A 22,679-nucleotide genomic window follows, 5' to 3' on the forward strand; every position below is an offset into this window, starting at 1 on the left:
CCTACGGCGGCGGCGTGCCTGGCCTGGGCCAGCTTTGGGGCAGGGTATTCCCACCCGCAGCCAACTCGATGGGCTGAGCTTTACCCTGGCGTCGATGCCGAAGCCCCGGGGCTGCCGATGCCGCACCGTGGCCGGGCTGTGCCAGCCTCCCTGCCACCGACCCTGTGTGCTGAGCCCGGCTGGTTGCTGGGCTTGCCCATGACCTCAGCTTTCCTGCTCAGTGTCAGACGGTCCCCGAGGGGCTGCAGGAATCTTGTGAATCATGCATACTTTTGGAGTGATTCCTCCCCGGGTGGGTGTGAGATGGTTCTTACAGTGCCGGGGTGGGGATGGCTGCCTGGTTGCTGGAGGTGCTGTGGTCCCAGGGGACGTTCAGCCCCCCAGGCTGAGCTGGGGGAGGGGTTGAAGGTGCTGCCTGACACCTTTCCAGGGTGGAGAAGAGACTTAGGAGAAAGGACAGCTGGCTGGTGGCCACAGAGTTTGGACTAGCCCACGGTGCCCTTCTGCAGCTCCTTGCTCTCCTTGGCCTGTGCTGGGGCTGAGTCTGCTGCAGCTGCAATCTGGATGTTCTGGCTTCCCTGCAAAGCCCTGACTTGAGTGCCTGCTTGCCAGCCAGAGCGTCTGGGCGAGCTGACCAGCGACCAGCACCGGCCAACACCAAGCAGGTTTGTGGCCGTTCTGGGGCTGTCCTTGCCTCCCTTCTCCCAGCCCCACCGGCAGGCAAAGTGCCGGGACAGGCAGCTCTGCCCCATGGAGAGGGACAGGCTGGGTCAGGGGCTGCACCCCAGCCTGCTGCTGCTGCAAGCTGGCCCTGAGAAGGGTTTTCAGCAGAGCTCAGAGGACCTGCTGGCACAGCCTCTCCCCACTCCCGGCCAGTTCCCGAGCCCGGCCGGGGCCCCGGTGAGTCAGCTGGAGCAGCAACTCACAATGCTCACGCTGCACCAGCACCGCCCTGGCTCCCTCCACTTTTTTTTTTCCCAGGTTGTGTTCCCCAAAAATAAGCAGCCGGAGGGATGAGGAGCCCGGTGCCGGGATGACGGACGCTGAGCTCCAAGCCTGCGGCAGGCTCTGCCGAGCCGAGGCACCTCGGCTGCTCTTGGGGATGACGGCCGGGCTCCGAGCACACATGGCTGTCCCGGCGCAAGGCTTGAAAGCTCTGGCCTGCCCTTACTGCTTTGCTCCAACGCTGAGCAGGAATGCTGAGCACGCAGCAGCTCCAGGGCGGCGTGGAGGGAGGCAGGCCCGGAGCCAAGCTGGCCTCCTGCCCTCCGGAGAGAGGGGAGAGGAAGACGTGGCTCCAGGCCCAGCCTGCGGCGAGAAGAGCAATTTGGGCAGAGACCCCGTGGCGCGGGGGTCCACCGATGCCTCAGAGTTTTCTCTGCATGGCAGCAGGCAGATGCAGGCAGCTGGCAGGTTGCTGCAGCTGCCAGGGGGAGAGGAACGCGCTTAGGGTGCTCCCAGCTCACCAGGCTCTGGCAAGGTGCAAATCCTGTCCTGGGAGGAGCTGGCTGGTGCTCAGACGGGGTGCCCTTGCGCTGAGGAACTCCTGCCTGCACCAGCCCCCAGCTTCCCAGCAGGGACAAAGACTGCCGGGAAGCCTCTTCCTGTGGCTGGGGTCCAGGAGTATCCGTATCCACGCTGGGAAGGTTAACCCCTGCCTGCCGGTGGGCATCACCCCTCCTTAAAACCAGGAGGGGGGTTTGGGGGGAGCAGACAGGCCACGGGGTGCTGCGGGGACTGGGGCGGCGAGCCTGCCCTTGCTTTTGTTTGCAAAGCTGGTCTGTGCCAAGCAAACTGCCGGTGACCTAGAATAGCCCGTGCCGTGCGCCAGCCCGAGCCTTGGCAGAGGGAGTGTTTAGCTCAACATGCCCAGTCTGGCAGGGCGGGCAGGCGTGTGGCCGAGGGGAGGGGTGCTGCAGGCAGCCCTGCTCGCCCCAGCCCCGCTGCGGTCCCCCCTCCTCATGGCTCCAGAGCGATACGGCCGCTCCCCAGCCCGGCGGTGGCCGGGAACGGTGGTTGACCTTGCCATGGTGGTGCGTAGGTAAGCGAAGTGTGGTGGTGTGGGTCAGTCCGCCTCCAGGCACCCCAAATCTGTACCGAGAGGGTGGGCAATCCCTGGAGCTGGCTGCCTGGAGAGGCGGTCAATGCCCCAGGCTTGCCAGTGCTTAAGAGGCATTTGGACAGTGCTCTTAATAACATGCTTTAACTTTTGTCAGTGATCAGGCAGTTGGACCCAATGATCATTGTAGGTCCCTTCCAACTGAAAACCTTCTTCTTCTTCTTCTTCTTCTTCTTCTTCTTCTTCTTCTTCTTCTTCTTCTTCTTCTTCTTCTTCTTCTTCTTCTTCTTCTTCTTCTTCTTCTTCTTCTTCTTCTTCTTCTTCTTCTTCTTCTTCTTCTTCTTCTTCTTCTTCTTCTTCTTCTTCTTCTTCTTCTTCTTCTTCTTCTCTCTTCTCTTCTCTTCTCTTCTCTTCTCTTCTCTTCTCTTCTCTTCTCTTCTCTTCTCTTCTCTTCTCTTCTCTTCTCTTCTCTTCTCTTCTCTTCTCTTCTCTTCTCTTCTCTTCTCTTCTCTTCTCTTCTCTTCTCTTCTCTTCTCTTCTCTTCTCTTCTCTTCTCTTCTCTTCTCTTCTCTTCTCTTCTCTTCTCTTCTCTTCTCTTCCTCTTCTCTTCTCTTCTCTTCTCTCTTTCTTCTCCTCTTCTCTCTTTCTTCTCCTCTCCTCTCCTCTCCTCTCCTCTCCTCTCCTCTCCTCTCCTCTCCTCTCCTCTCCTCTCCTCTCCTCTCCTCTCCTCTCCTCTCCTCTCCTCTCCTCTCCTCTCCTCTCCTCTCCTCTCCTCTCCTCTCCTCTCCTCTCCTCTCCTCTCCTCTCCTCTCCTCTCCTCTCCTCTCCTCTCCTCTCCTCTCCTCTCCTCTCCTCTCCTCTCCTCTCCTCTCCTCTCCTCTCCTCTCCTCTCCTCTCCTCTCCTCTCCTCTCCTCTCCTCTCCTCTCCTCTCCTCTCCTCTCCTCTCCTCTCCTCTCCTCTCCTCCCTTCCCTTCCCTTCCCTTCCCTTCCCTTCCCTTCCCTTCCCTTCCCTTCCCTTCCCTTCCCTTCCCTTCCCTTCCCTTCCCTTCCCTTCCCTTCCCTTCCCTTCCCTTCCCTTCCCTTCCCTTCCCTTCCCTTCCCTTCCCTTCCCTTCCCTTCCCTTCCCTTCCCTTCCCTTCCCTTCCCTTCCCTTCCCCTCCCCTCATCCAAAGACACACTTTGCTGCACAGAAGTGGGTAGGACCAGCTCGGTGGTCTTCAGTTGGTGACCCCAGGCAAGCTGTGGTGGCCATGGGCCAGCATACCGACCCAGCCACTCGCCCGCAGGCTCGGGGCACGAGGAGGCTCAGGTGCACCCATGCAGAGCCGGGGGGGGGGTATGGGGGGGCGCTCCCAAGCCGCCCGCTTTGCCGTGCTGTGCCGGTTGCAGTTGCAGACCGAGCGCCCACGGCCACCTCGCTGCTGGTGTGGGGGCAGGTTCGGCAGGTTGGCACAGAGCCTGGGAGTGCCAGTGGGCCAAAGCGCTGACCCAGGGCTGGCATTGCCGGGAGCACTTGGTGAGGGTGACCCCAAGAGATTCTGTGCACCAAGAGCTTCCTATGGGGGCTGCGTAGGATCGGCTTCCCCCCCCCTGCTTTTCCAGGGGAGCCCTGGAAGGGATGTTGGCAGAATGTCTGCACGGGGCAAGTCCCCAGAGCCCCTCTACTTGCTCTTTGAACATCCACACGGGCTGCTGAGCCGTGTTAGCAGAGTTTCCTGCCTTCCCCCAGCTAACCTCACCCCCCTGACCACCCACCGAGACCTGGCTGCCCTTGCAGAGCTTTTGGGGGGTGGGCAAGGTGGTGACACCACCCGCAGGGTGTGGGTGGGATCCAGCCCCTCAGCGGACCCGTACGGGATGCCGGATCAAGCGATGACAGCGCGGCACGACGGCGCTGACCGTGCCAGGCAGGTGGTGGGCCATCCTGCCGGGACAGGGACCGGTGTGGCACGGGGACCTGGGCTGACTGCTGAACCAGATGGCTCGATGGATCCGTACATCCCCTCTGCCTGTCCATGTTGGCCCTTTGGTTTGGCCTTTCCTTGGTAGCTGCGGGACCTGCTGTCCTCTCTCGTATCTTTGCATCACTTCTTCCACGTAACCAGGCCAGGGAAGGGCCGGGAGCCAGGACGCCCCGCTTCTCACCAGGCGTCCTTGGCAGCAGTTCTCCGCTCCTCGGTGCGGCCCCAGGAGAGCGACAGCGGTGCAACGATTTCCTTGTCACCGATCCGGCCTTACTCCGCTGAGCTCCGAGACCTGGCGATGGTCTAATTAGTGCTTTTTGCATCACAGGGCTGGCTGGAGCGCTGCGTTGTCTCGCCCTTGCACGGAGGATGTCTCAGTGGGGCCACAAAGGCGTCAGTCCCATTTAAAACTGGGTCGATTCAATATGATCTAGGGCGGGTAGGAAAACGATGGGCTTGGGAGAAAGGAGAGGAGCCGGCTGCATCCCCCCAGCAAGCACGGTGCTGGGGAAGCGTGGCTTCCTCCCTCCCCTCCACGCAGAGCTCCGGGGATGCTCAGAGGTGTCAGGGGGTTTAGGATCTGGACTGGCAAGGCAGGGTCTGATCCCGGGCAGCCGTGATGCTCCGTGAGGAAGCCAGCACCGCGTAAGCGCAGCATCCGTTCGGGGTGGCAGCCTGCATTTGCGCCAGGGCTGCCCTCGGGGACGCCGGGGGTGCTCCCCCGCTCCTTCCCCTGCGGAGGCTGGCGGGGATGGGGAACGCGGGGTGGGCGCCCGTGCTTTCCTCTCCCAGGGTGGTCTTGCTGCTTGGCAGTGCCTGAGCACGGCTCCTGCTTTCCACAGTTGGGGCCGGGGGTGGGGTGGGGGGGGACGGGAAAAGGCGGCGTGGGGGCTGCGGGTAGCGCAGCGCTGGGAGCGCGGGTGGGTGGGCGCTGGTTCAGCCTCTGCTACTGACTGACTGCACGGCCTCGGTCATGTCCCTTCCCCTGCCATCCCCGCCCTCAGCGAGCTGTGGCCCTCGGGGGAGGCGGGGGGGGGGGGGGCTTCAGCCATTTGCTTCTCCCGTCAGGGAGAAGCCCCCCCGGGGGCTGAGCAAACCCGGGGATTTTGGGGGGGGGGGGAGCGCTGGCTGGCAACGAGGCGGGGGGGAGCCCCGAGGGGTGGCGGTGGCGATGGCTGCGGTCCCCACGGGTGTTGATGGTGGTGGTGGTTTGGGGGGGGGGGGGTGGTGGATAAGAAGGAGGGGGGGGGGTGTGGGGGGGGCGGTCCCGGCCGTGCTGCCGCCATTGGCGCGGGCTGGGCCGCGGTTTCCTGCCGAAATCACATGGCTCCCGCGTTTCCATGGAGAGAGCCGGGGTGGGCGCTGCCGGGAGCCCGCACGAACGCCCCGCTTTGCTCCCCGTCCGTGGGAGTGGAACAAAGGGGATGCACCGAGCCCGGCCCGCTCTCGCCCCGCGGGTCTCCCCCTTCTTTTCCCTGGGACATGTGAGTGCCAGCCGGCACCGCCGCACCCGCGGCAAACCGCCGGTCACGAGTGGGGGGGGGGGGGGGGAGCGGGGTTGGTGGCTTTAACAGGGCTACACCCTCGGGGAGGGGGGGGGGGGGGGGGGAGGGGGTCGCTGGGTGCCACCCGTCACTCGTGGCACCCCACAGGGCGCGGGGGGGGTGGGGTGTTGCTTGGAAGGGGGGGGGAGGTTCCGAGGGCTGCTCCGCGACCGCGGCGGGAGAAGGAACGGCCCCGACTGCGGGATGGCGGGGCGAACCCCCCCCACACTCCACCCCCCCACCCCACCCCACCCCACCCGCCGTGTTTCCCCTCGGTGTCCCCGCAGTGTCCCTCGGCGAGGGGGGACCAGCCCCCTGGCCGTCCAGGGCCCTGCCCGAGCGCCGGCGGGACGCCAGAGCCATCGCTCCCGTAGGAAGGGCTGCACCCATCTCCCCCCCCCCCCCCAAAATCACACCCCTGCACCCAAGCAGGACCTCGGGGCGATGGAAGCGGGGGGGGGGGGGCTCCTCAGGGGACCTGGGTGCACCGCGTCAGCTGGGTGCTGCCTCCTCCTCCTCCTGGGTGACCAAGGGAGGAATGCTCGGAGGAATTAATGAGACAGATCTCGCTTTGTTGCTGGCCCGATCCTCCCTATCTCCCAGCCCTCCCCAGTCTGCCAAGAAGTGCTTGGGAAGGCCTCACACCATTAACTCTTTCCCTGCCTCGCCCCCAGCCGTCCCAGGGGCTTGCAAACAGCCTCGGCGGGTTTTACCCTAGCCAGATTCCCAGAGGAGGCTACCGAGGCCACCGGGAAGTCCTGGCCTTCCTATAATCCCCGGGTTGGCCGAGGACCGACCTCCTGGCTTGGTGGGTGGGGAGCAGCCTCGCTGCGTCCCCCCCCCCGGGAAGGGCTGGGACGTGGGGCTATGACACCGCGCAAAATCAGGCAGCGCAGGGCTTGCTGCCGGTGGCGTTGCCTGCTCTCGGCTTGGGGGGGGGGGGGGGTCCCCGATGCATCGCCGCGCCCCCCCCCCCCCCCCCGGAGCAGAGAGGAGTCGTGGTGGGAGCTGGCGTGGGGGCGGCCGAGTCCCCGTGGAGGACACGTCGTGATGGGGTTGAGCGTGGGAAGGCGGGCAGGGCAGGGATGGGGGATGCCGGGATGGGCAGCTGGGGAGGTGGGTGTTGGGGATGCACCTGGGGGGGGGGGGGTGTGGGTAACTGTTGATCTGCAGCGGGGGCAGTGGTGTGGACGGGGGCGTCTCTCTCTTCCCAAACCCTGCCTGAGGCGCCTGGTCAAGCACTTCTGCTTTGCCCAGGAATCTGCAGCCTGGGTTTGCTGCGGGGTGCCCGGGGTGGGCATCGTCCAGTGCCTGCTGCTGCCCCGAGAGGAGCTGGGCAGGGGCGCGGGGATGTCTCCCAGAGATGCCATCATGCTGGGCTCCAGCCTGCTCCAGTGGCCGAGGCTCGGTGGGTGCATTGGAGCTCCTGCCATAGCTCTGACATAAAGGACGAGACCTGGGAGACCCATTGCGGGCAGGGAGCTGGCGTTTGGGGTCCCCAGGGGACAGCGAAGGCAGGACCAAGCCCTGGCTTTGCGTGGGTCGAGGCCATTGCCAGGCTGGGACAAGCTCCCTGCCTCATGCTTTGGGGTTATTTATAGGGCTGCCATTTATATCGCTTCTATTTCTGCTGCCGTGTGGGGACGATGCGAGGAAGCGAGGGGGGGGGAGGGCTTGAGTCTGCCGGTGCCTGGATGCGGGGTGCCCGGCCACCCCAGAAAGGGATGCTGCCGGCGGCGTTGGTGCCAGCCTGGCTGCGGGGAGAGCCCGGCTTGGCGCAAGGACTGGTCCTTCTCCAGCCCTTGGGCCATCAACCCTGCAGAATAAACTCTGCATATGATCTGCGGCGTTGGGCTGCCAGGATTTTTTGGAGCTGGCTTTGCCGGGTTCTGCAAAAAAATAAAGTGAGAGGAGTTGGCTGTAGCACCGTGGCGGGGGTGACCATCTGCAGCTCTAGGACCGGGCTTTCCCAGCCCAGGGCTGGCTCTTGCCTGGCCACAGGTCACTTGGTCGCTCGCTGTGGTTCTTCAAGCTGTGACGGTGGTTCTTCTTGCCAGAATTGTCACCTCCTGTCCCCTTCCTAGGTCTCCCCCACGGCCAGGAGCTCTTTGGCCCCTCAGCGGGGTGGTGCCTACGTGCTGGCAGTCATCTCCCCAGCCTCTTTTGGGCAGCGGTGACTTGCACCCACTGAGGCAGGCCTGTGCCCTTTCATGCCACGATTCCAACTGCGGTGACATTCCCAGCCACGCAAAGGTGACCGTGGCCAGGGACCACTTGTTTGGGAACACCCTGAAATAGCTTCTTCCATCACCTCAGCCTTCGGTGTTAGTGCCAGCAGGGGAGCGTGCTCCTGGGGTGGGTGGCTTCTCCAGGGGCTGGGTGATGCTGGGTGGGCACAGCCTCGGTGCTGGTGGCCCCGGGACCAGCAGGGAAGCCTCCCCATACTCAGTGGTGGCACGACACGGGGTCTCTGGGAAGCCAGTCCTGTATCCCACGGAGGGCAGGGAAGTGGGATTGTCCCCCTGGAGTGTCTGGATTTTAGTTCAGCCCGTACACGGACTAGCCATGGTTATACACGCGTGTCCAAGCACGGCTGCCCACGGAGGGCTTTGTTTGCACATTCAGCTGTTGTGGTTGGGTGGGGACGCTCAGGGCAGCTCCCCAGGCCTGGCGAGAGGAGCGCATGACAGGGACGCCCCCAAAAAAGGGTGCGCTTGGGGTGTTCCACCCACACCCCTGCCGCATGGGAGGGAGGGAGGCAGCTGCCCTGGCTGGTTGAGCTGAGCCGGGGTGGTGAGCATCCAGGGAAGTCCCCTGAGCTGGGGGGGGGGGTTGCCCAGCGCCCTGGGTGACCATAGGGCTGTCCCCCTTTCCCTGCGCCCACACCCTGTCCTCAACCAGGCCAGGGACAGAGCTTCGTTTAACTCAATTACCGCCCAGGCCCCGGCAGCGTTGGCACAGCTCGTGCCCTTCCTCTGCCCTCCTTTGGCAAGGTGTCCCTGAGCTGGCAAGCCCTGCCGAGCGCCGTGCAGGGTGCCGGGAGGTGCTCGGAGGAGACGTCTGATGCTGCGTGCCCACGGCCTCCTCCGGTGTCCTCTGCCAGCTTTTGAATGCACGACCCCAAACTCCTGCCCGCTCCCGGCGGTCTCCCCGTGGGCGATGCCCACGATGGGGCTGCGCCACGCACCTTCCCTGCACCTCGGTGGCCCCGCAGCCCTTCACAGGGCTGCAGGCAGGGCTACGGGGGAGGCAGAGTCCCCGCAAGCAGCACAGCCTGGCTGTCACCCCTCTCGTAGGGACGCCCGGACGTCCCTTCACTCTGCGTGGCACCGGGGAACGCCTCTCCCGCGGCCCCCGGTAGATTTAGCGTGGCTTTCTTGTTAAACTTTAATGAGAACAAACGAGCTGGCATGGGCCATCGCTGCGGGCACGTTGCCTGGCCGTGTGCCGGGCACCAGCTCCGCACGGCTGCCAGCGCAGCAGAGGCTTTGCAGGGGGCTGGTTGAGCCCGGGAGCGATGCTTCCCCTTGGGGAGAAGCAGCAAGGGGTGAAAAGCTGGGCAGCAGCCCCCTGCCCACGGCAGCCACCCGGTCGGGACTCGGCCCGTCGGTGGGGAGAGCTGGAGGGGGACACATCCCGACCAGGCAAGGTAGGAAAGCCGGTCTTCATGCAAAACCTTGGAGGCCAGGGTGGAGATGGGTTCCCCCCGCCCCGCGCACCCTGCTTTGGGTGTGCTGGGCTGCTGGCTCCCCTCCACGCTTGTGACGCTGGCGTGGAGGCTGCAGGCAAGTGGGCAACAAGATGCCTCCGTTTTGCCAGCGCCGGGATGGTTTTTCCCCAGCTGCTTCTCCGGGCCAGCCCGGTCTCACCAGCTCTTCCCCCAGCTGCTCTCCCAACAGAGCTGGCACCGGGCACCCATCTGGGGGCACCCGGCCAGGCGCCAGGACAAGAGGGTGTCCTGGGGCACAGCACTCTTTGGTGGCACCACTGCAAGCTCCAGCTTGCCAAGCCTGGCCGTGGCTGGCTCTGGGGGCATGTGCGTGGGTGCCCGTGGGCAGGGAGCCGTGCCATCCTACAAGGGAGCCCCAAATGCTTCTCCCCCTCAGTGTGCCAGCCCTGTCCTGCACAGGGACCAGCAAGGAGGGGACCGGCTCTGGGCTGGGGAAGCAGCCCCACCGCCGGCTCACCCTCTAGGGAAGGGGTTAACTGTGTCCAGGAGCACCCCATCTCTGCGAGCACCTCCCCAGGACTCTGCCCCAGTGCTTTTCCTCCCAAACCCAGCCTGACCTCGCTCTAAAAGCAGCAGCAAACAGGAAAGGAGGCTGAGGAGGGAGGTGTCTCTTCCTGCCCGAGTGACGTGGTGATGGCAGCTGGTCCCAGCCTGGATGGAGCTGGCAGCTCCAGCCTCCTCCATCGGAGCTGGAGGGGGGTTCCAGGCCTGGGTACCCCCAGGACCCGTGTGGGGACCTACAGCGCTGAAGCGGGGTGACATCTGTGCCACAGAGTCCCCTGGTTGTTTAGGGCATCCTAAACAGGGAGTTGTAGGGCCGGGAGGTGCCGCTGGCAGCTGGGCTTGGGGGGGGGGGGGGGGGGGGGGGGCGGGCAGACAGATCTGCCACTCTGCCCCGTGGGAGCTGCACCCCCGTGGGCAGCGGGGCATCCTTGGTTCCCCTGTGGGAATTCCACTTGCCATTTTTGGAGCGCCCTGCGAGGAAGCCCTGGCTGAAGCCAGCTCCTCCGAGGCTTTGGAGACCCAGATGACACAAACTGGGGACATTTGAGCAAGGAAATCCTTTTCCCAGCAGCTCCTGGGGGCTGCAGCAGGGTGCCCACGGAGCATGCCATGGGGATGCATGCTGTGGAAAGCAAAGCCACGATGTTTTTGTTTTGGTTTGGGTTTGTTTTTTTTTTTTTTTCTTTTTTTTTTTTTTCCTTCATTTTACAAGCCGTCCCTGCTTGTGGGGCAGCCGGTGCTGGTGGGGTCGGCTCCCCTCCTTCCATGGGGGATGGGCGTCCTTCTGTCCTTCCGTCCTCCCGGCCTGGGCTGTGGCGCTGGGCAGTGATGTCAGCTCTCGGGCAGGGGAAGCGTGGGAGGAGACTGCTGCCCGTGGGGAGCCCTCCCGGCCCCGGCCCCCGCATGAGGGCGGACGGACGGACGGACGGACGGACAGACGGCATGAGAGACCAACAGCCACCCTGGACGCTGCCCCCAGCTCAAGGGGGACGTGCTGCCGCAGCCCGCCATGAACGGCAAACCAAAAGGTACCGAGCGCCGGCGGCACCGGGGCCCCCCCCAGCAAACGCCATTAATTTGGGGACCCCCGGCTGTTTGAGGCTCCCGGGGTGATGCGGCTGGGCTCGGGGGGAGTTTTTTTGGGTGAGCGACTACCCCCGGCAGGAGAGCTTTTCTTCCCCAGGGGTGGGTATCCACCACCTGCAAGGGACACGGTTGTCACACCGCGGTGTGCAGTGACTGGGGGGTCAGGACGGGGTGTCCGTGGCAGGATAGGACCCGCCGCCTGCCCAGCCTTGCCCAGAGCCAGGAGAGGGGCCACGGCTGCCCGCCGCTCCCGGGCGATGTGCCCCCGATGCCACAGTAGTGTGGCTTTCTTTGGCAAATTGGTTTTCTCCCCCTCGTGCCCCCCACATCTTGTCTGCGCCCATGCTGAGGACAAACAGAGCCTGGCTCCTTGTCGAGCATCCCTGGCACCGCGACCCCAGGGGACCTGGGCACAACAGGGGGTCCAGGGGCTGCTCTTACGCACAGGGACCATGGGGTAGGATTTTGGGGGGGGGAAGCCTCTGGTATCATCCCGGAGAGGAGCAGGTGGGGGTGAAAGTGGCGTGTGGGACCTTCACAAGGTTTTGCCAACCCCAGCAGGGTCATGCCCGAGCCCTGTCTTCTGCTCAGCACCTCTGAGAAGGGTCACAGCCCACTCAGGAGCGGGAGCTGGTGCCCCTGGCCAGGCTGAAGTCCCGTCATGGAGGTGATCCCCTCAGCCTCCAAAGCCAAGGGGATCTGGGCTGGGTGCTCAGTCTGTGCCTTTGGTGGTCGGGGACCCACTTCATTAGGACCGTGGTGGTCCTGGGTTGGTTCTCAGGAGCCGTCCTAGAAAACAGGTCGGGCTTGAGCTCAGCCAGACGCTGGGGAACCCCCCCCCCCGCCCCAGCCCCAACAGTGGCCACCTCCCCGGGTCCCCAGTTTGGGGCTTGCATCCCCCTCTGGCTCCAAACTGGGAGGCCATGGGCTGGCTAACGGGGTGGGAGGCTGCAAGCAGCCCCCCTCCCCGCCGGGGGAGCCGGCCGTGAGAGTCTTGTGTCTGCCTGCGCCGTGCCCTGCCCTTCCTCGGGGGATACTCCGCGGGGTAAATAAGCGCTTCCTCCAATTCTTCCCATTCGCAGCTCCTTCCTTTTCCTGCCGCCCTCCCACTCGGCCACGCGGAGCCAGCCGGGCCTTCCTCCCACGGCCGTGAGGGCGGATACCGCGGGGCCGAGAGCACCCAGCACCCATCCAGCCCCCCCCACCCGCCAGCACCCAAACCGCCGTGTCCCCCCCCCACGCCCCGATGGGGGCTGCGACGTTGCGGCCGGGAGTTTGAGTCACGGGGGAGCCGAGATGCCCGTTTACTGACTCATCCGGATCCCCCCCAAAAAAAAAACCAGTCCCCCCTCCTCGCCTGGTGTGGGGGGGGGGGGGGACGGTCCTGCGTGAGCAGAGGGGATGCTGAGTGTGGAGGTCAGGGAAGGGGTGTCCCGGGGTCCCTGTGACCGAGGCGGCGTGGCGTGGCACCCGGGATGTTCCCGTCCTCTGTGCCGGGGAGGGACGTGGGGCAGCGGGAGGGAAGAGCCGTTCCAGCCCACGCCGAGGGCCGGAAGGGGCTGGCGGGGGGGCCGGGGTACGTGCGTGGGTTAGGGCAGCGGGGCCGCAGCTGTGCAAACAAGGCTGCAGCTCGGGGAGGGGGGGGGAGCCCGTGCCAATGGGGCGGTGTTTGCAGGCTCCCGAGGTTGTCCCCGCCGTGTGCCCAAGGGATGCTCTGCCGTGGGTGCCGGGGGTCACATTTCTGGTGTGGGGTGGCAGGACACCCCCCCCCTCCCCACCACCACCACAGATACCTTGGGTGACCAAGCCATGGGCAGGATGGACCAGCCCGTGGCCACCGTGCTGTGCCCTCGTTGGGGGGACAGCAGTGCCACCAGCGTGGGGACCACAGCCCAGCCCTCCTGGGGAAACCCCTCGGGTGGCCACGGGTGCTGCTGGCTGGCCTGGCCGTGGGTGCCGCTCTTTGGGGTCAGGGATGCTGGGTCGGTCACCCTGGGCGTTGCTGGCCTCCAGCGAGTGACACGACTGGAGGTGCTGGTCAGAGCACCCCCCAGCTCCCAGCGCTGCGGGGCTGGGGATTCGGGGGAGCAGGTTTGGGGCGTCTCCGACCAGGGCAGTGTTGATAAACCCGCCGGAGCGACCTGAGGCTGGTGTCTGAGTGTCGGAAACAGAAACCAGCTGGGACCAACCCAGCCGGTCGGACTGCCCCCTCCGCCGCTCAGACCAGCATTCTTGGGATCCCAATCATCTGCAGAGCACCCGGCATCCGGAGAGGAGCCCGTGGCCGGGCTGGGGAGCCCCGGGGTGGGCTCCAGCACCCCCCCCCCCCCCACGCACACTGCGCCACCCACCCAGCTGCTCACATCTGGCGGCTCTGCCCTCTCGGCTGCTGCCCGTGGGGCAGCGCTGGCTGGGGACAGACAGACAGACAGACAGACGGACGGACTCTCCACATTGCGTTTCCTACACCCGGAGAGAGCTGCAGGCAGTTTGCGGCGCAGGCACCGCAAGGTGAAAACCTTGGTTGGGAGGCGGCTTCGTTAGCACTGAAGCTCTAATTAAGGTCAGGGGGGCAGTGGGGCTGGTGGGGACCGGGCTTTTGGGGCAGGACCTCTGTGGTTGCTTCTCAGGAGAGGGAGGGATGCGTTTGGGGCTCAGTGTGGTGGGGACACGAGTGTGCTGGTGCTCTGCCTGGTGCCGGCCTCTTGGTAAGCCTGGCACGGGGCTCACCGTCCTGGGTGAGATGTGGTGGCCTGCGGCCCCTTCCAAGCGTGCCCCGGGCTCTGCTCCCCGCCAGGGCTGGCCCTGCTGCCACCGGTACCAGGTACCTCTTATCTCGGTAATGTCAGGAATGTACCACGCCGGGGATTTTTCCTCTGCTGTGAGCCAAGCCTGCCAGAAGCGGAGACCCCGGCGCCCTGCCTGCCCTGCCCAAAGCAGGCAGCGCTGCCGGCTGCCTGCGTGTGCCGGGCTCTGGCATCCTTGGGGCTCCCCGGGGCATCCCTCCCTCCCGCAGAGAGGGGACACGGTGTCCTGGCACGGGGCTGGGGGGGCTGGGCTGCGGGGTGCCAGGCCTGGGGACACAGGGCAGGACCTGGAAGAGTCAAGGATGGGGCGCTGGGCTGGCTGGCAGCAAGTGGCGGGGCTGCACCGTCCCTTGGGGCCAACTCAGGTTTGCCACACATCCTGGTGGCGATCCGGCCTCGTGGAGGGTGCTTGGGGGGGTCCCTGGGTCAGAGCAGAGGGATGTGGTCCTCTCAGCAGCCCCCGCTCAGGGCACCGCTCCCCATGCCAGTGCGGGAGCCTCAGGTGCCTCGGAGCACGACCCAGCGCGGTGCAGGTGGCTGGGGATTGCTCTGACTCTCCTGAGGGGTTGTGCTGGTGCATCGGTCCCTCGCGACACCCCCAGCATCCTTCTCCCTGGTGCAGGCTCCTGCCTGGGTGACCCTCCTTAGAGCCCCCCCCCCCCCCCCCCCGTGTCCCCAGATGGCAACATGGGCTGGCAGGCTGTGCTCACCCCGTAGGAGCTGTGACCTGCCCCACTTGTGGACAAGCCCCATAGCAGGGGTGGTGGGTGCTTTCCATACGCCACTGCAACGCCCAGTGCCGGTGCCATGGGCCTTGCTCGCTCAGCGGGGAGCAGATTAAAGAGCCCTGCAGAGGGTAATCTGCCCAGGCCCTGCAAATCAGCTGGGCTGCCAGGGATTACAGCTCCTCCTAATGAGCTTAATTGGGACAGTGTTGTCCTGGAAACTGGGGGGGACTGGAACTGAGATAACACCGAGGTGGTGGGACCCAGAGAGGGGCTCTGTGGTCCTGGGCTGGGACTCGAGTGCCAAGGGGGGGACCAGATGGACCTGCTGCATCCCAGCTCCACGGCGATGGAGGTTATCGGCGGTGGCTGGCTTTGATTCCAACAGCCCTGGCTCATCCCGGGCGCTGCGAATGCCCGGCCCCGGCCCAGCATGCGGGGAGGTGATGGCATGGCAGTGGGGCGCGCGGCACCGGGGGGATCCCCACCACTGGCAGAGCAGGTGTGTGCCAGTTTGAACTGGACTCCTGGGCTTCACTGTGCTGGGGGAAGGAGCGGGGATGGTGGCAGGAGCCCCGGCAGCGCTTGCGTCCCCGTGCCGTCGCTGGTGCTGCTGGGGCTGGGGGCTGGGCTCTCCCCTGTGCTGGGCACCCCTGCTTTTCCCCTGTGCTTTGGGCTGCCCTCCCAAAACGATGCTCCCTGCGATGTGGGGTGGGAGCCGTGTCCAGGCCCTGGGATGCAGGAAATCTGCTCAGTCCTGGCTGCCAGAAACAGCACCAACTGCCACGGGGATGGCGGTTTTGGGGGTCCTGGCCCCGTCTCCGGCGCCGCCAGGAGCAGAGGGCAAGGGCTGCGGTGGCCGTGGGGCTGGACACGTGCTGGGTCCGGCAGGGAACGGCTCGGCCTTTCCTTCCCCAACGCAGAGCTCCTGGCAAAGCCGGGGACTTTCCGAAGCGCTTTGTTGCCGGTGGGTTTCCCTCCTGGTCGCTGGAGCGAGCGGAAGAGAGAGCGGAGACAGCGAAGGGCCGGGCAGCCGGGTCCGGCCCCGCGCCCTTCCTGCCTGGGCAGCGGGGTGGCAGGGGGGGACGCGGGACAAGGAGGGGGGTGGCACAGCGGAGGGTTTGCCACAGTGGTGTCCAGGAAGGGTCATGGCATCAGCCCCTTCCTGCGCCTCCCAGGGAGCCAAGCTGGGACGTACCTGTCCGTCTGTCCCCGCTGAGCGTTCGCGGTTGTTCAGATCCCTGCTTCACCCAGGGCAGGGCAGGGCGCCCACACCGTGGCTGGGGACAGCGTGGGGTCAGTGTCCCCAGTGCCACTGGGAGCATCCCCGGGTGAGAGTGAGGGAAGGCACCCGGCCCGTGGGTGCTACATCCACCCCAGCCCATGGGTGCCGTAGCCACCCCGCCCCGTGGGCGCCGTTCCCGTCCCGGTCTCGGTGGCAGCCCTTCCTGCGCGTGTTTCCCCACCCTGCTGCTGGTGACCCTGCTCTCTCGCTCCCCCCCCCCCCCCCCCCCCCCCCCAGGGAGGCCCTCCAGGTCACACTCGACGATGTCACTGTCTGTGCGCCCGCAGCGCCGAGTCCTTGTCACCAAGATCAATAGGAGCCAGTCCTTCGCTGGAGTGAACTCGACGGCCGACCGGCCCTTCAGGTAGGAGATGGGTGCTCGTGCTGCTTGCCACGAGGGACGGGGACAGGCTTGGGTGGGGTGGCGGGACCTGCCGCGCGTCCTGAGGCATCCCAGCATCTCCCTCAGGGACCTCGGTGGCACCCAGGGGATGTTGCAGGGGGGGCTGCAGGGAGCATCGAGGCCAGATGGGAGGCAGAGCCCATCACCCCAACCCACTGCCGTGCCGTGTCCCAGGCCGGGTGAGGACCCTGCGGCTGCTGCCACTGGGGCATGGAGGGGGCTCCCCCTCCTTCGGCCAGCTCTTAGGAGCTTCCCTGTGACCATCTCATCATCTTTAATGGGTGAGGTGAGGGAGCTGGGGTGGCTTTGAAGCGCTGTGTCTCAATGGCCTTGACGTCCTGCGGCGGCCGGTTTCGGGCTTTGAGTGCTGGCGTGAATCAGGGTTTTCCTCCGGGTCATTTCGAACCCGTTGCTGAAAGGTTTTATTGGCTGCCCGTCAGCCGCGTTGTTGCGAGGAGCAGCCGTTCCCTACTCATCCTCTCCAGCCGCTGGCGACGTTACGGTCCCATCATACCCTTCCTCCTCCTCTCTGCTGAACCTCACGTCGGTGAGAACCGCCCCACGCGCTGCTCAGCCCTGCCACCGTGCTCCTGGCTACCCCCTCGCAGGTGGCTCCCGGGACGTGGGCAGGCCACGGGTTTGGGCGGCGGGAATTAGAGCGTTCTAACGTTTTTCATCCCTTTCCCTAGGGCCCAGTGAGGCTCCTTACCTCCCAGTGCACTCGCCAGTGCTGTGGGGGGGGAGAGTCACCTCCCAGCCGAATGGCCAGGGAAGGCAGTGCCGAGCTGCCTTGCCAGGCTACGGGCACCTTCACTGGGTGGGCACAAGCACAGGCAGGGCCTCCCTGTGCCTGGGAGCAGACCTCCAGCCCTGCTCGGCTCTTGTCCCCGTGTCCTGTCCAACCTCTGGGCCGAGTGACACTTTCTAGGCCACCGGCACGTCTCCGGGGCTTCCAGAAGCGCTCGCTTGGGGACGGGGAAGAGGGAGGACTTTTGGATGCCTGCAGCCAAGTGGGAGATGCTTGTGGGACCCCCTCCAGGGGCCCTGGAGGACGGGAATGAGGAGGGATGGTGGAAATTAAGTGCTTAGCTGTCGCTCTGGCTTGGGAGGAGGCCAAGGCATTCATTTCCCCCCACCGGTGTTTCGGGGAAGTCTTTTGGCTGCTCCTGCAAAGAGCGGCACAGGATGGGAGGTCCGGCCCGGGGGGTGGAAATCGAGGAGCCCGGGGTGTCTCCTGGGCACCAGCGGCCCAACGATGGGTTGGGAGGAGGAAGGGAAGAGCCGGTCTGAGCGGGGCGTTGCTCGCCGGGCTGGGGAGCGACTCCGTTGCACAAGGCAGGAAGGGTGGGTGGTGTTCGGGTCCCGGGCACTGGTGGGGCAGGTCCCCAAGACGGCGGTGGGGCACGCGGAGGCAAAAGGCGGGCAGCAGCTCCGTGCGGCGGGTTTGGTGATATCCTGGAGAGGCGTGGGGTCAGTGAGGACGTCCCGACCCCATGCCGCTGCGCTGTGTGATGGGGTGACGGGGCTGCTTGTCCCCGGGACGCTCCCACGCTGCCACCCACTGGGGTCCCTGCCTGTCCCTGGGAGCGCGTAGGGCAGCAAGCCGAGGGTGGCAGGTGCCACCCTGCCACAGTGCCCAGACCGCCGGGAGCGCCTCCGTGTCCCTGGCAACCTGGGGTGCTGGTGATGGAGCAAAGCGTGGCCTCTTCGGAGGGTGGCCAGGGCTGGAGATGTCCCCACAGGCACTCCAGGAGCTCAGCTTGGCTCCGGCTGGTGCCCCTTTTGCCTTTGCTCCCTCCGATTGGCGTCTGGGACCCCCACACCTCCGCAGAGGCTGCCCCATAGCCAGCCTCTCCAACCCCCCTGGGACGGGGTTAATTCTCTGCTCTTCACCACCAGCTTTTCGGGTTCCTCCTTGTCCTTCCCGTGGCTTTGGGGCAGCCGAATACATTGCGGGGGCTGCAGGTCTTGGGTGCAGGCAGTGCTGCCCAGCCTCACGGCCCCACCTCACCCAGCCCCCGCTGGCCAGTTCAGCGGGGGGCCAGCGAGTCCTGGGAGAGGCAAGCAGGTCTGGGTGGACCAGGCCTCCATCCCAGAGCTTCTTCTTGTCTCGAGACAGGGTGCCTGGCAGGCCGGGGCACCCAGGCGGACCCCGGTGCTGTGTGCTGACCCCGGCCGCCCCGGGTTTGCCTGCCTCTCTCCCCAGGAGCCTCTCGCCCTTCACCCCCACCGTCTCCCGCAAGACTGGCTCCAGGGTCAGTAGGATGTTTTCAATGTCCCACAAATCCCCACCACCGAAGGTGCCTCAGCCCAACCGCCTGGACGAGGTGTACGAAGCTCTCAAGAAGGGCCTGACGTAAGTGCTGGGTGTCCCCGTGGCCGGGTGGTTGGAGGCAGGGAGCCCCTGAGGGGCACAGGGAAGAGCCTGCTGTGGGTTGGGGTTGGCAGCTCTCCGCTCTCGCCAGGCAGGGATGTGCCAGGTCTCCTGAGCTCAGTGCCTGTGGGGCCTGGAGCTCTGTGGGGTCCCACATCCCACCACGTCCCACGTAGAGGCACGAGTGGGCTCCCTCGCCCGGGCGCGGGGTCAGCTGTGCTGGCTTGGTGTGGTCTGTGGGTGGCAGGAGCCCTGGACCTGGCGTCCCAGCCTGACCCCCGTGGTGTGGTTGCCCCCAGAGCCTACCTGGAGGTGCACCAGCTGGAACTGGAGAAGCTCAGCACCCAGATCCGCGAGTCCAAGAGGAATTCGCGCCTGGTGAGTGTTTTTTGGGAAGAGCCTCACAGGGAATGGTGCTTTGGGCAGGCGGCCGGGGCTGTGGGCAGCTCACGGTCCGTCTGTGTCCCAGGACAGAGCCTGCTTCTGTGGGGGGGCCAGCCCGGGCTCTGGTGGTGGGCTGCACGGGGCTCTTGTGCTACTGTCACGCACGCTCCGGCCCTGGCCGGGTGCTGCGCGTCCCCACCGACGTGCTATGGGTGGTGGGTGCAATGTGCTGGGTCTCCTTGGGTGGGCAGAGCTGGCTTTGTGCTGTGTCTTATCCCTCTCCTCTCTCCTCCAGGGTTTTCTCTACGACCTGGATAAGGTAAGCGGGATGAGTGCCCTGTCCCCCTTGTCTCCCCCTTCCTAGTGCCTGGGACGTGCTACTGCCAGCCCCTCTCTGCTTGTGCCGCCCCGCTGCCTGCCCCCCGGCCCCTGCACGACAGAGCGTCTGTGGGGTGGGATCGGGGCTCTGCGGGCAGGGTGGGTCCGGGCAGGGGGTGAAGCATAGCCAGGCAGGGGCTTGTAACCCGCTCTTTGCAAACAAAAGCTGTTGTTGGTGAGTGCTGAGCCTGGGTTAGTGCCGAGGCTGGGAGGAGAGCACCCCGGAGCCCGGCCTGTCTCCTGGGGGGGACCCTCCGGAGCAGGGGAGGCTGGAGGATGCTGCAGCACGTGGGTGCAGCCACCCCGTACCTCCCGGGCAAGGGCTGGGGACCAGGACCCGTCCCAGCCGCAGCGCGGGCACGCAGCAGGGCGCACCCTGACCTGCGGGCTCCTCCGCGGGTCACACCGCCTCCTCTGCTTTTCCAGCAAGTGAAGTCCATCGAGCGCTTCCTGCGTCGCCTGGAGTTCCACGCGAGCAAGGTGAGAGCTGGGGACCGGGGCTCACCGTGGGGCGACCTTGGTGCGGTGCTGGGATGGCCGTGCTGTCCCCTGCCCTGCCCCTCACCGCAGCTCGGGCCCGTCCTTGCAGATAGATGAGCTCTACGAGGCTTATTGCATCCAGCGGCGGCTCCGCGACGGAGCCCACAACATGGTCAAGGCTTACAGCACGGGCTCGCCGGGCAGCCGGGAGGCACGCGAGAGCCTGGCCGAGGCCAGCAAGGGCTACAAGGAGTACACGGAGGTGAGGCAGCCAGCTGGGGTGGGCTGGCGGGGTGCTGGGTGCCGTGGGCGGCTGCTGATGGGTGCTGTCCGTCCGTCTGTCCCCAGAACATGTGCCTGCTGGAGAATGAGCTGGAGAGCCAGCTGGGCGAGTTCCACGTCCGGATGAAAGGTAACGTGTCCGGCTCCATCCCTGGCCTGCCTGCCTGCCTGCCTGCCTGCCTGCCTGCCGCCTCCTGACGCCCCTCTGCCTTCTCTTGCAGGACTGGCAGGCTTTGCCCGGCTCTGTGCTGGTGACCAGTATGAGGTTGGTGGGACCGTATGGGTCGGGATCTGCTTTTCTCCTGCCCTGTGGTCCTTGGGGTGCCTGGGGAGCGTAGGCGGGCGCTGGCGTGGAGAGCATGTTGCAGGGCAGTGGTGGGTGGCATGGGTCCCTGGCTATGGCCGGGGACACCCAGAGAGCACCCACCACCCTGGTATTGTATCCTCTCCCCCCTACCCGCTCCTCTTCACCCCCAGATCTTCATGAAGTACGGACGGCAGCGGTGGAAGCTGCGGGGACGCATCGAGGTGAACAGCAAGCAGGTGTGGGACAGCGAGGAAATGGTTTTCTTGCCCCTCGTCACCGAGTTCCTCTCCATCAAGGTACAATGCAGAAGCGGGCAGGGGTGGCGTGGGTCAGCCACCACACTGCTTCCCAGCAGGGCTTCCTTCCAGGACCTCCCCGAAACCTCACCCTTACTGGGGTGGGAGGAGGCCATCTGGTGGTGGTGGCACCCTGGCACACAGCATGGATGCAAACAGCGCCGGAGAAGATGAAGCCCGGGGCTTCATCTCATCCTCCCCTCCCTCTCCTTCTCCAGGTGACGGAACTAAAGAGCCTGGCCAACCATGTTGTGGTGGGCAACGTGTCCTGCGAGACCAAGGACCTCTTTGCGGCTCTGCCCCAGGTGGTGGCTGTGGATATCAATGACTTGGGCACCCTCAAACTCAGCCTGGAGGTGACCTGGAAGTGAGTATCTCAGCAGGCGTTGCTGGTAGCACGTGGCAGGGCTGGGGATGCCAGAGGTGGCCTCCCTCGGGCTCGCTCCCATCCCCAAAATGGGCCGCGGTTTTCCAACCAGAGATGGGGTCCTGGTCCCCTGTTTGCTGCAGAGCGGGGCCGAGAGCCCCCCAGGCTGGCGCCCACCCCTCACCTCCCTGCTCTCCTCCCCAGCCCCTTCGACAAGGACGACCAGCCCTCGGCAGCCAGCACCGTCAACAAGGCCTCCACGGTGAACAAGAGGTTCTCCACCTACAACCAGAGTCCGCCTGACACGCCGTCCCTGCGGGAACAGGCTTTCTACGTAAGTGTGGCACCGGGCAGGGCTGCTCAGGAGAGGTGGCCCATGCAGGGGGTCCACGCAGGGACGTGCCCAGGCTCCATCCCAGAGGGTGGCACCGCTCGGGCGCAGGGGTGGGCGGCTCCTCTCCAGCCACAGCTCCCCGGCGCCCGCTCCTCCCGCGCTCACGGCTCCTCTTCTCTTTGCCCAAGAGCCCGGGGCGGGCGGCCGACAAGCACGGTTGGTCCTTGCTGGACGCCTTTCGGGAGGCAATCTTCGAGAAGCTCTCCCAGAGCTGCTCCTGCAGCGACGTCTCCTCGGCCGAGCTCGGGAGATGGCCGCAGCAGGGCCGCGTAAGTGCGAGGGCTGGAGCCGGCCGGTAGCTTAGCGCAGAGCTGTGGCCGTCCCACAGTAGCCGTAGCCGCTCCTCGTCTCCCACTCGCTGGCCCGCGCTGATGCCCTGAACCCTGATCCTGCCAGGCAGGGTCTGACCTAGCAGTAGTGACGAGGAGGCTTGTCCGTGTCCCTGCGCTGGTGGCGTTGGTGTGCTGTGCCACGGCGTCGGCGTGGGGCTGGCGTGAAAGGTGTCGGCGTGGTGCTGGCGTGGTGCTGGCGTGACGCTAGCGTGGCGTGGGGCTGGTGTGAAAGGTGTCAGCGTGGTGCTGGCGTGACGCTAGCATGGCGTGGGGCTGGTGTGAAAGGTGTCGGCGTGGTGCTGGCGTGGTGCTGGCGTGATGCTAGCGTGGCGTGGGGCTGGTGTGAAAGGTGTCAGCATGGTGCTGGTGTGGTGCTGGCGTGACGCTAGCGTGGCGTGGGGCTGGTGTGAAAGGTGTCAGCGTGGTGCTGGCGTGGTGCTAGCGTGACGCTAGCGTGGCGTGGGGCTGGTGTGAAAGGTGTCAGCGTGGTGCTGGCGTGCTGCTGGCGTGACGCTAGCGTGGCGTCGGCATGGGGCTGGCGTGAAAGGTGTCAGCGTGGTGCTGGCGTGACGCTAGCGTGGCGTGGGGCTGGTGTGAAAGGTGTCAGCGTGGTGCTGGTGTGGTGCTGGCGTGACGCTAGCGTGGCGTGGGGCTGGTGTGAAAGGTGTCAGTGTGGTGCTGGCGTGGTGCTGGCGTGACGCTAGCGTGGCGTGGGGCTGGTGTGAAAGGTGTCAGCGTGATGCTGGCGTGACGCTAGCGTGGCGTGTGGCTGGTGTGAAAGGTGTTGGCGTGATGCTGGCGTGGTGCTGGCGTGACGCTAGCGTGGCGTGGGGCTGGTGTGAAAGGTGTCAGCATGATGCTGGCGGGGTGCTGGCGTGACGCTAGCGTGGCATGGGGCTGGTGTGAAAGGTGTCAGCGTGGTGCTGGCGTGACGCTAGCGTGGCGTGGGGCTGGTGTGAAAGGTGTCAGCGTGATGC

At 65.7% G+C, this 22,679-nt stretch overlaps 1 protein-coding gene across 5 annotated transcripts in view; it reads left to right on the forward strand.

Moving 5' to 3' along the window:
* Positions 1-22,679, forward strand: part of RIPOR1 (RHO family interacting cell polarization regulator 1) — a 33,648-nt gene that overhangs the window by 4,607 nt on the left and 6,362 nt on the right. The window contains exons 1-13 of one of the 5 annotated variants that reach the window (XM_042797433.1): positions 10,600-10,830; positions 15,943-16,069; positions 18,315-18,464; positions 18,782-18,860; positions 19,162-19,185; positions 19,671-19,724; positions 19,834-19,986; positions 20,073-20,136; positions 20,228-20,271; positions 20,484-20,609; positions 20,828-20,976; positions 21,181-21,310; positions 21,499-21,639. In XM_042797433.1, coding sequence (XP_042653367.1) covers positions 10,812-10,830; positions 15,943-16,069; positions 18,315-18,464; positions 18,782-18,860; positions 19,162-19,185; positions 19,671-19,724; positions 19,834-19,986; positions 20,073-20,136; positions 20,228-20,271; positions 20,484-20,609; positions 20,828-20,976; positions 21,181-21,310; positions 21,499-21,639 — 1,260 coding nt within the window. In that variant the 5' untranslated portion in view covers positions 10,600-10,811. Of the gene's footprint in view, positions 1-10,599; positions 10,831-14,572; positions 14,923-15,942; positions 16,070-18,314; positions 18,465-18,781; positions 18,861-19,161; positions 19,186-19,670; positions 19,725-19,833; positions 19,987-20,072; positions 20,137-20,227; positions 20,272-20,483; positions 20,610-20,827; positions 20,977-21,180; positions 21,311-21,498; positions 21,640-22,679 lie in introns of those variants that run through there. The other 4 variants (XM_042797430.1, XM_042797431.1, XM_042797432.1 and 1 more) reach the window with 4 other exon arrangements.

Source organism: Tyto alba, unplaced genomic scaffold (genome assembly GCF_018691265.1).
Source record: "Tyto alba isolate M040663 unplaced genomic scaffold, T.alba_DEE_v4.0 Super-Scaffold_26, whole genome shotgun sequence".
NCBI classification, from domain to species: domain Eukaryota; kingdom Metazoa; phylum Chordata; class Aves; order Strigiformes; family Tytonidae; genus Tyto; species Tyto alba.